At 30.3% G+C, this 12,600-nt stretch overlaps 1 protein-coding gene across 2 annotated transcripts; it reads right to left on the minus strand.

The window, feature by feature from the left end:
* Window positions 1–184: 184 nt before the first annotated feature.
* Window positions 185–4,787, minus strand: LOC136088820 (52 kDa repressor of the inhibitor of the protein kinase-like). 2 transcript variants are annotated; one of them, XR_010642515.1, is made up of 2 exons: window positions 4,573–4,787; window positions 185–240 (listed from the first exon to the last, which is right to left on the minus strand). XR_010642515.1 is itself a non-coding variant. In XM_065813664.1 (2 exons), the coding sequence occupies exon 2, from the start codon at window positions 3,569–3,571 to the stop codon at window positions 2,432–2,434; it is 1,140 nt and encodes a 379-aa protein (XP_065669736.1). In that variant the 5' UTR covers window positions 3,572–4,430; window positions 4,573–4,787; the 3' UTR covers window positions 1,509–2,431. The 2 variants fall into 2 exon arrangements, 1 of the variants encoding a protein (XP_065669736.1); XM_065813664.1 differs by lacking the exon at window positions 185–240 and adding an exon at window positions 1,509–4,430.
* Between the last annotated feature and the right edge of the window lie 7,813 nt (window positions 4,788–12,600).

The following is a 12,600-nucleotide window of genomic DNA, read 5'->3' on the forward strand; positions in this document are numbered from 1 at the left end:
ATATATATATATATATATATATATATATATATATATATATATATATATATATATATATATATATATATATATATATATTATACGTTGGAAAGCAAATATAATTTGAAACTTTTAATTTCAAAAAAAAAAAAAAATCTTTTTTAATAAAAGTTTTATTAACAAAAAAAAAGTTTTAATAAAATTTTGCGATATTTTTCTTCCGCCTATTATAGTGCCTGTATCCGTTCACATTTGATGTAACTAAAATAAATATGTTTTATAATTAGTCTTACTATGTTTATATTACATATAAGTCAACAGAAATATTATTTTTTTGATTATTTTTGCTAAAAAGTGCCATTAAAATTTCGAAATTCAGCCAAGTTCGTCATTTTGTGTGTTTATTTAAAAATCAGAGCAAGCTGTAATTAATTCATTAAATATTAAAATATAAAACATTTAATTCGTGTTCATATTCTTTTTACAGAACGAAATTATCTTAAATATTTCAAAAGTTATGCAAATTTTAGTAACACCCAGGGGCGGATCCAGGAAATTTTTTGGGTACATCTGATTTTTCCACGAGCAATTTTTCTCCCCCCCCCCCCCCACAATTCCGGAGTTGGAGGGGAAGGATTAATACACCATATATATACACAGGGCCATTCCGAAAAGATCTTCAAGGAGGAGGAGGGGGGGGGGAGAGGAAATAACGTATGTTTTTGCCGAGTTACTTCTAAAAAAAAAAAAAGTCATCGTTTACTGACATTAATTTTGCCGACTAATTTTTCAATAAAGTTTTTGTAGGGGGTGGGGGGTTAGACACCGCTCTTCCCTAGTGACAACTCTGTATTTATAAAAAAAATACGCAAGGATATTACTAGGACATCTTACCATAGTAAAATCGTATATTTACATAAAATTTAGAAATTTATTTATATTGACAAGTTAGATTTATTTATACTCACAAATTAGCTTAATATTTTCACATTCCATTTTTAAATTATAATCTTACACATTTCACACATCTTATATTTTTATTGTAAATAATTATATATTATGTTTATATTGTAACAAACATAAAAAATATAAATATAACAAAATAATTACTTATTATAATAATAAATATTGAATTTTATATAAAGAAATTAGATACCGCAATCTTAGTTTTACATTTTGCATAGCAAAAGTAAGTTTTAAAATCTTTATTCTATTTTAACTTGCATAATACATAAAACTTCAAAAAATAAAAACGTTTACACTATAATTATTACAACAGCATTTACAAAGAATGATAACAGCAACAACGATATATCTGAAACCAACGTATGTAACGCGATGTATGCCAATAATTTCTTTATGCCAAATAATGTTTTAAAAAGATTTGTGGCTATGAAAATAGCCGGGTTTTTTTTACCAGTCGCAAATAAAGATGACTTTTTTTGTTCTGTTTTTATTTTTAGTAATTTGTATTTTTTTAAACTTTATATTTTTAAATTTTTTTTAAATATATTTTATATTTATTTCAATTTTATTTAAAAGTTAATCTACGATTAATAGTAGCAAACTTATCAATGACTTTTTTTATATCTATAACTATCTCTGTATGAATATTCATTAATGCTAAACCATTTAGGCGGTCCTGAACCATAATGCTTGGCATGTAATTTTTTAGGCGCCGAAGCGAAGAAAATGACCGCTCACACTCACATGAAGTTAATGGAAAGGTAGCAAGTAACTTTAGACAAACTTTTATGTTTTCAAAACCAGGAAAATTTATCGCTTTTAAAGTCTCAGAAATATTAGAAGGGATATCTCCTTTAAAATTTAACCAGAAGGCTTCCCGTAAATCAAGCTCACCAGACAAAGCAAGCGGATTCGGTAAATCTGTTCCATAAAAGTCACTGAAAGATATGATGGAGTCTTTCCAACTGGTGTCACGAGAACATTGCACTACTGAAATCATTTTTCTAGGAACTAGCACAAGTGCTTTATAACATTTTAAGGTAGTATCATCAAACCTTGTGTCTAGTTCAACACTGAGATGGTCTAACAAAGGAATCGTGATAACAAACTTAAAATAATCAGAAATAGATTCAGAAGGTGTATTATCTCTGTTTTTGGAAATAAAGGAAGTTCTTGGCTTTGTTTCGGCTACATTAATATTTTGTGCAATTTTTAAAGCCTGTTCATAACACATTTAATGGTGCTGATCAACTACATTTCTAAGTGAAGATAAACATCTTTCAACGCCTGAATAAGATTTAAAACATCATAAATATCATTACTCTTTGACTGCAACATTCGCGTTATGGGAAGAGTTAAGTCAAACACATTTCTTGTTATGCACATAGCAACAATAAAATCAAAACCTGTAATTAGTTTCAGAAGAGACGATGCACTTGAAGATGTTGAGTGATTAAAACTCTTACTGACATTTAAAGACATCTCATCAAGACAAGAGACCAAAGGAATAAAAAGTTCTTGAAAAGTGTCTATTCCATTTACTTTTTCCACCCAACGTGTCCTGCAAACAATTTTTTTTAACAGACGATGGAACAGTACTTTCGATATGCTCCTCTAACTTTTGTTGTCTCGTAGGTGAAAGATTAAAAAAATATGATACTTCTTTAACATGTGTCAGAAGATTCTTAACATATTGTACGTTGCACGAGGCACAAATAGCTAAATTTAGCCTATGGCTATAGCAATGAACAAATGAAGCTTTTTCATTTAGATTTAAAATGCGAGAGGACAATCCTTTGGTATGACCAGCCATTGCTCCAGCACCATCATATGACTGTCCTCGGCAATTCATGATATCTAAAGAAAAATCTGAAATACTTTTTAACAAAATATCAAATAATCCTTCACCAGTAACACCATTTGTGCAATGTAAAAAACTGATAAATTCTTCTCTTATATTAAACTTCGAATCAACAAATCGTATAACTAATGATAGCTGTTCTTTATTTGAACTGTCAGAAGCTTCATCAGCAATAATAGAAAAATATTTAGAATTTTTAATTTCTGCTATTATTGTGTCAGTAATAACTTCTCCACAACACCTTACTAACTGATTTTGTGATGTCTTAGATATATAAGATGCATTTCGTTGATGATATTTAAGATGATCTTCAAGAACTTTATCACCAGCTTTAACACGAAAATGTAACAATTCAATAAAATTACCTACAGTATGATTAGAAAACTCACCATTTTCAGGATGAAACTCCGAATCATCTCTATGGCCTCGTAAAGAAAGACCAAGACGTCCACAGAGAATAACTGTTTCAATAATAGGTTGTAATAACTGTCGGTTTTTAGAAATCTGTGATTGAACTATTTTTTGAGATGTAATATCTATTGATTCTGTTTTACAAGACCAAATGGACGACATTGAAAATAAAACTTCAGCAGTTTTTACATGTAAGCTTTTATTTCTGCAGACAGACCTATCATTGGTTTTGCCAAATGCATGTATCTGAAAGTAACGAGAAGCTTCATTCCAACAATCAAAAGGCTTACTAAATAATCTTTCGACTAAACTACATTCAGATGGAAAATTGCACCCAAAAAAAAAAGTACACATGGCAAACAGAAGGCTCCATCAAATATTTTCGAATATGTGAGCCATGGAAATTTTTCCATCCACATAAATTGAAAACTTTACCCATTCAGATTTTTAGGAAAAAAATATGTTTTACAAGGTACAAAAACAGATTTAACTAAATGTTGAAGTTCAGAATTACTTAAGGTTTTTGCAACATTTGAATAGTATAGTTAGAAACCAAATAACCAATATCATAATTATTGGACGGTAAAGAAAATGATTCACAACATGTTATTTTACTAAATTTTGATAATGATAATGGTGGTTGAGTAAAGACTTCCATTGGTTTCCTTTTTATATTATCCAATAAAAGACTACTATCTTGATGTTTGGCCTCGAAATAAAATTTTATTTTAGCCTGCGACATTTTGGTGCTTTCATTTGAAATTTTTCTTTTAAAGTTTTCTTTTATTATCACAGGGGTATAATGGTTGTGTTGGAAAGGAGCAGAAAAATCATATAAAACACCTTCATAACAAAAAAGGAGATAAAAAGACTCAATATTGTTTAAAGAGGTTATACGAGGTACAATAGTAGAGCTGAATAAAGTTTTAAACTTATGTAGACCAAAATCTGGATATAAACATTCTATTTTATACTTTTTTTTCCTGAATCCAAAGAATTTAGTGATACTGATAAAGGAAGAATGTTATCAAAGCATAGAAAAGAGCTAGTATTATTAACAAAAGCATTATGAAAAGTTGGATGAATAGAATAAAATTCGGCATTTAAGAATAATTCAATTGAGGTCTGTAATCTTAAATCATTAGCCATACAGTTATTTCCAGTTAGACACAAGGAGATAGAACTGTACAGACAGTTTCCAGTTGATTGAGACCTTAGATATACATAAAATATAATAATTAATGTATTTATATGAAAAATTTATAAATATTTTTAACTAGCTAGCAGTCAATATAACATTACAATTAACCAAACAGTTATTTAGAAAATTATGGAACCTGAACAAACATCTTTACCTTAAAACAACAAAATTGCCATTATGTTTTTCTTCAAAACTTTTTGAAAGATAGATTTCAAAAATTTTAAGTTTTTTCTGCTTTGCAAGAGTCGACAATAATAATATCTTTACAAGAATTAATATTTTTTTCTAACATATCTTTCAAAGAAATCAATTTTGCTTTATCATTTTGTAACTTAATGTTTTTAACTTCTTGATTGATTGACATTTTAAATTAATGGTCGGACAGACAAATTAATGCTTGAACATTTAAAATTAAACAAATTTTGAATATTTTGAATTATTCGTATGTATATTAGGGTGTAGGCGTTAGGGTACGTCCGACAGTGTTTTTTCTATAAAAAAAACAAAATATTTAAAAAATAAATAATGAAAACTAAATTAAATATAAAGATAAATAATATAATGAAATAATACTGGATACGTCTATTGATGTATTTTATCACTTATAGAATATTATTATTATTTTTACCTCCTGATGATTGCAAAAAAATTTCGTCAAAAATTTATTAAGGGTGTTATGCTTTAGGTACGTCCAAAAATTGTTATAAGTAAAGAAAATTTTCAATTATTTTTTTAACAAGCTAAATAAAAATTTAAAAAGATTTTTAATTATATATTAAAATAAAATTGGGTACGTCTATTGATCTGTTTAGGTAAATATTATTTATCAAGAATTGCTTAAACCTCCGGTTAAGATACTTTTATATATGTTTTAAAAATCGCTTTAAACAAGAACCATTGGTATTTTTATCGCACAATTGCCCGTAAATGTAAAACGCAAGCGTAGACGATGTCTGACTTTTTTTTTAACGTGAACTTTGGGAAGTCAGACGAGAAAACTTTGGTTTTTGCGCTAATGCAATTTATCATCTACCGGAACAAATACGTTCCTGCGGCTTTGCTCTGATCTTTATGAAATATCGTAATGTTTCGGGGGGTTTTATTTTAAAAATGCGCTAAAATTTATTTTATTATTAATTATCAGTGCTATTCAGAAGAATTTTGTGAATTAGTTTGTGAGTTATTTTGTATTAAATCTTTGAAGGATTACCAAAAATAATCTTTAATAACTCTCAGCAATTGCGTTCATTGTTTCGTTTATAGTCTGGACGCTACGTGTAACTTTTTCTTGGAAATGAAGTGGACATTACAAAAACTACTTAAATAGTTTAAGGTTGATATCTTGAATGAGAAAAACTTTACGTGCTTTTCTGAAAGTGCTTAAAGGGTCAAATTTGGGCCCTTATTTGGTACTGATGACGTCATGCTGATATATTTTTTTTAAATCAAACTAAAAAATACATATTTACGTCAAACGTTAGATAACCTCTTGAGAAAACCTTATAATAAATAATAAAATCTTGAGAAAAACTTACGAGCAATTCTAAAAGTGCTTAAAGGGTCAAATTTGAGCCCTAACTTGGTACTGATGACGTCACGCTAATAATTTTTCCAAATTTCGTGAAAGAAAAAAAAAAATAACCAAAAAGATTTTCGTGAACAGATTTTTAAAAGGGAAAATATTACAAGGGTCGAAGTTTTTGAATGATGACTTCATTTACATCAAGGATAAACACATTTTCGGTTTTTTGCATGCATGTGTGTGTGTGTGTGCGTGCGTGCGTGCGTGCGTGCGTATATATATATATATATATATATATATATATATATATATATATATATATATATATATATATATATATATATATATATATATCATAAATAGATATTCAATCAGTTTCAGAATATCCTGAACTTGCATCGGAATCAGTCGAATAATATTCTGTTAAAGTGTCGTCCCAATCATTTGTGTTTTCACAAAACGAACAGTTGCACAAATCTGTACAAGTCAATCCATGCGATCGACAAAGACAAACCAGTGTTTCACATTTTGACTTTTTACACGCACAGGAAATTAACTGCAAAACGTCTTCTGGAGGAGATGGAATGAGCATCCATTCAACCTCAAGTTGATCGCCAATTTCTCGCCATCCATATCCATTGGGTTTCGGAATATCGGGATTTGCCTCTAGTGATTGTTTGACAATTGCTGTTACATACGAAACTCTCTTGCAATGACACATTAGAGCATCTCTAGTAGGTGGAAGCTTTTGATGTTCCGGGGCTTCTTTCATTGCAATAAACTTGAGGTATCTTCCTTCGTTTGTATCACTGCATTTCAATCCATATAATTGGCATATAAACTTTTCTATTTGGTTGAAATGGGTTGCATCAAAGGTAAAAGAGTCCCCAACCTTGGAAAAAATTGACTTGTACTCTTCAGATTTTCTCATTAGTTTGAAGAATTTTGACTTGCCAATCCCATAAAATACACTTGTATAATCGCTCCCGCTAAATGCATGAAGAGCAGGAAGAGCTTTGCAACAATCAGTACCTAACTGTGAGGCAATCAGATTTATATCAAGAGTACGCCTTTCAGTAGAAACGCCAATATCCACAAATAAATGTATTTCAAGTTGGTTTTGGAAGTACAAAGCGTAAATAGCAATATCTGTGTCAACCGTGTGAATGCAAACGGTTTCAAAACCAATAGATGCAGCGTGTTTAGAGCATAAGAATACTTTTGTATCAGCCTCTTCTTGAGTTGTATGCAGTGACACAACTTCTTCGCTTGAAACCTTTATGTATAATATAATTTTATAAGATATGCTACAAAAACAGACATAACTTATACTACGTAAATAAATAAAACAAAGTAATAATTTATTAGCTAACCTGACCGCCAACCTCGCATGTCAACTTATAAAATCGTGACTGCAAGTTTACAAAGAGCACATTTCCGGTAAGTTGTGATGCAAACCTTTCCGTATGTGACCAATCTTTTAGTAGGAATGAAATAAGCTCGGTCTTATTGGTAGCATCTTGCAAATATTTTTGCCATTGTTTAGGTTTTGCTTGTTCTCTCCGCTGAATCTTAAAATTTAGAGATCCTGATTGACTTCTTCGAGCACATTCGAATGATTTTATCGAGCCATGTTGGTATTGGTCTGTCACAAAATATATTGTGGATCCTTTAAGAATTAGATTTGTGTACTTGACCAATATTTTGTAACTGAATGACAATACCATTAGTGACGTGCATAGAAGTTCCTTTTAAACTTTCAGGATTTATGTCGTTGTTGTCCCAAACAAAGGTCACAAATTTTGAGGGCTGGAGAACAGAAGGACAAAAACTTTTAAAAATTTGATTTTGCATTGCATTTTGTGCAAGAAATGTTTCTAAATAATTTACTTCATCATAGGAAATTCCATGTCCTAATTTACTTAGCCATTTTACTAACTCTTTTGATCCAGTTTTTCGTTTGGTACATAACCCTAATAACACGTGTTTAGAGCATCGATGATGGCCGTTTGTTACGTTATAAATAACATCTTCACAAAGAGAGTTTATTTTGACAATTCCTCTTTTACTAACTCTAGCACAAAATAAAATTTTTGCAAAAAGTTGATGCAGAAGAGGTGGAATTTAAGTTTTAACTCTTAGTAATTCGTCATCATTAGGAGGCCATTTAAAGTATGTTTTTGTCATAGACAAAACCTCGCTGCGAATCTCTTTTGCGACATGATCAATAAGCTGTTCAATCGGTTTTGAATTATTCTTTTTTTCTAGATTCTCAATTGTTTTTAAAAAAACTTCAATGATTTTTCCCTTCTCAATACTATCGTTTTATAAGAAAGAATAGCCGTATTTTGGTGACCACAACTGAACAGACGCGCCGAATTCTGCACCTACAGCATCCTGTATAGTCCTTCTATCTGGAGCCTTTGTTCTATATGTGCAGCTTTCTTTGTAAAATTCAAATAGCTTACTTGTATGAATAATCTCTAAGTTGTCTAATACGTGTTCCTTCACATAGTCGAAGAGCAAACGCATAACTGCATCTTCTGTTGTAATAAAAGGAGTTTTTTGGGGTCTTGTATATTTAAGGAACCAAGACCGATGATAATATAACTCTAAGGAAATTATGGTTTGCCATTCTGTGCCTGATATACTAGCCATGAGTCGTGGGTTGTCAGCTTTACTTAAAGCGTTTTCTTTTAACACGTTTGCTGCACTTTCCGTTACGCATTACGTGTTACGTTTTGTAAGCGTTTCATATTCGTTCCTATCTTTATAAGTCTTTTTGCAATAGCAAATGCAACATTCTTCATCCGCAATAATTTTTCCTAAAACAAGGGAATTATTTTAACTTTGAAGTAGTAAATAAAACAATGAAAAACGTGAAAACTGAGGGTAATATTATTAGCTTTGCAATTCCCACCCAAAGGTTTTTAATTTACCTGATCTATCTCTTTTCCGAGCTGAGATTCTGCGCTTAGATGAGGATTATTATTCACGCCTACATTCTCGTTGACTTTCTCTGCTCTACTTTTCCGATGTTGTAGAATGTTTTATGTTTTTATATTTACATACTTATCGTAACATCTTTGATGGAACAAGAGAGTTGTTGGGCACATATCAGGTAGAATGTTTATGATTTTAAAGTCATTTCGAATTCGACTATAGTAAAAAAAAATATTATTATCAAATCCATGCTGTTTATTGTTTTTTCCGTACCATTGTTTTAAGCAGTATATAAATAAACAAATTGAGTTGGACATTTAGTTTGTGACTTACCAAGCATTCTTAACTTTTGCAAGCGCATTTTCAGTAAAACCCCGCAGTTTGTTATTATTATGGGCAACTTCTCCTTGATGAAGTATGCAAGCATTTTTAAATTCTTTTCTAGGAACTAGATTAAGATGCTGTGTTTTTTTGCTACTCGCCATTATTTACTTTAATATTAGTAAACAAATAAAAATAAATAAAACACGTTTTATTAGTAAACAGTTTTTGAAAAGTAAACATTTTTTAACTTTAACAAATAACGGGAACAAATTTTCTTTTTTAAATTCATTATATTACAACTATTTTATTATTTTAATACAATATTAAAAAACAATTATAAAGAAATTTGTTTTTAAAAAAGGTTTATAAAATTTTGATTAAATATATTTGTATAATTATATTTAAAACATTTAATTTTACATATTATCAACCCCCTGTCAATAATTTGTAAAAACTAAATCAATGCTTTGCGGTATTCGATTTGTAAACAACATGGCGGATAATTTATAATTATATAAATTATATAAAACCTTTCAATAAATTGCATTTATTTTTGTCTCTAACTAAAGTTATAAGCAGTTTCCAAGTGGCACGTAAAAATTTTTAAACTTCTTAAGTTACAAGGAACAAGTCTATATAAAAATTAAAATGTCCACTCAAAATGTTTAGTTTTCCTTTTTTTTTTACATGTAGCGACCAGACTATTACCAACCAACAGGCAATGAAAAATCAATTGTGTTTCAATGTCAACCCTTTTTTACCTTCACTTTAAATTTGTTAAGAGAAAGACAAACACCTGATATTATTTGATATGAATATGTATTAAGATGTGCAATAATAAAGTTTTAGTTATTTCTCCGCTTTTGAGTTGAATGAAAGATAAAGTTAGATAAAAGGTGATAATTGTAAGAAAAGGAAGAAATAATAGTAACTGTAAAAGTTATATAACGATGTTAACCAAAAAAATAGTACCAACAACAATAATATAAATAATAACTATAAATAAAAATAATTTCAGTAATAATAACAGGTTAATAATAATTTTAGTAATAATATAAAAATAATATTAGTAATAACTGATATTATAATAATATAAAGTAAATACAAATTAAATTGATATTAATATAATAATAATAATAAAATATGAATGATAGTAGTAATTATTAGGAATATATTTATTTAATGATATAAAACAATAATAATAAGGAACAACACTAGTATTAATCAAAATTTAACAATAAGAGTAATAATTTGATTGCATAGTTGTTTATTTTGTGCCATTTGACATAGTAATTAACTGTGTAAAAAATCTTTTCAATCAGATAATGTTTAGGGGGTGCTCAATGACCATAAAGTTTTACGAAAAATGTGAAAAACATGGAAAAAGTAACAAAGTTCCACAAATTTCTAAAACCTGGTTAATTAGATTTTTCAGATTTGATCAGTTTTAATTATCTCTAAATATTAAATTCTGAATACAAATTACAATCCACATCCACTTTAGACTGGTTTATTAGCAGAGAAATTAATGAAATAAAATACTGCAATACGACTAAAGTTCTGCGGTTTTTGTTATATCAGAATTTTTCCAAAATAAAACACTAGGATTTTTGACTCTTTGTCATTGATTAAAATACGAATTATAAACAAAAAAACGTATGAGCAATTAACATTTAATTATCGTAATGTTATAGTTCGTGCAATGTTAATGCTAGCGAGGACTATAACTCTTCAGAGTACACTTTCTGGCATCTGGCACTCGCTTTCTGTGATCCTCAACCACCTGACCTCTGCATTTCAGATTCATTCCTTGTAATCGATTCATTAAACATCGACATTAAAGCCACAGATCGTACGGCAGCATCATTTACTACTTTCAATGAATATACTAAATTTTTTCCTTCTTGGTATTCTGGGGAATCATTCCAGGAAGCTGGATCGTTGTTGAACAGAAAATCAATATCAACCTTCATTGACCGCAACGCACTTGCTGAAACTGATGTCACCAGCATGTCCAGAGATTTCTTCTCTAGACTTTCAATGTTCTTTAATTTGATCAACCTTTCAGACCAGTTCTCACCGTGAAATTTCATGTTGGAAATCATTTTTCGCTTCTCTTCCGTTTGAAGTTTGTTTGAAAACAAAGCTAGTTGGACCAATTCTGGTGAAAGGTACCACAAATGGTTTTGAAAGTTCTTGACTGCTGCTTCGGAAATCGTTTTATTCACAACTGCAAACTGCTTAAGTTGCTGAAACAGAAACAAGTCATTAACTGGAGCATCGCTGGCATTTGTGCATGATATCCAAGATTTTACATAAACCAGACTAGCAAATAAGCAAAATTCACAGAGATTTTTTTCCTCTTTTGTGGTCAACTTGAACTCTTCACGAAATAAATAAATCTTAAAACAATAAATAACCTTGGCCATCTAGCGAGCCATGTGATAAGCACCAGGGATCTTGAAATGATAATTTTTCTCTTCTTGATCAGGCAGTTTTCCAAGTATTAACAGACAGAGATCCATGATTTCTTTGTAGTCATCCCTTGGCATTTTAACATGCAGGTTTTCTTTGAGGAATGCAATCACTTCATTTTGTAGTTCTTGCACCAGGGGTATTTTCATTCGAATGTCATCCAGAGGTTTAAAATTTCCTTGATTAACTTTGGGCCAATATTGCTGAAATCTCTGGAAAAGAGGTATGTTGGGACCAGATGATGGTCCAAATAGTGATCAAAACACTCCTGCTACTATGATCTCATGAACATGGTGTCTGCAAGCGAAATATAACAAATTTCTACCTATATGTTTCTCTAGAACTACACATGCACCATTTTTGGAGCCAGTGTTAGAGGCTGTAGTATCAAAACTCATTCCAATAACATCACCAATTATGTACCAGAAATTAAGCAGATGAATAACTGCTTTTGCTTGGGCTTCTCCAGTTCCAGCTGATAGTTTTGCTATTCCAAGTATTTTGTCAACATTGTGACCTGTCACACCTACAGATAGCCGGTCAACATTTGCTTTAGGGGCTGCAGAATTTGTACGATCTATCATCAGTTTGCCATCCCAGTGGACGATTAATGGTGGTTTGTCCAAATCGCAGAATTCAGTTCGAACAGTGGCTTCAATATTTGATCGATGATAGGTTCGTTTTCTACGGACTGTAGAACGTGACAATGATCCATCATCGAGGTTCTGTCCACCAGCCCTTGCAATTGCTGCTGCTAGTATAGTAAATTTTGTGTCAGATTAATTCTGTCTAATGTTGATGAAACATCAGGCGAGTCAAGAATTGTATCTAAGATACATTGTCGTTTTGAAGTACTTGCTAAACTTGATTCAGCTGACCCTGAAGAACTTGCTTTACTGACTTGTTGTCTGTAATAAA

The sequence above is a fragment of the Hydra vulgaris genome, chromosome 12 (genome assembly GCF_038396675.1).
Source record: "Hydra vulgaris chromosome 12, alternate assembly HydraT2T_AEP".
Classification (NCBI taxonomy): Eukaryota; Metazoa; Cnidaria; class Hydrozoa; order Anthoathecata; family Hydridae; genus Hydra; species Hydra vulgaris.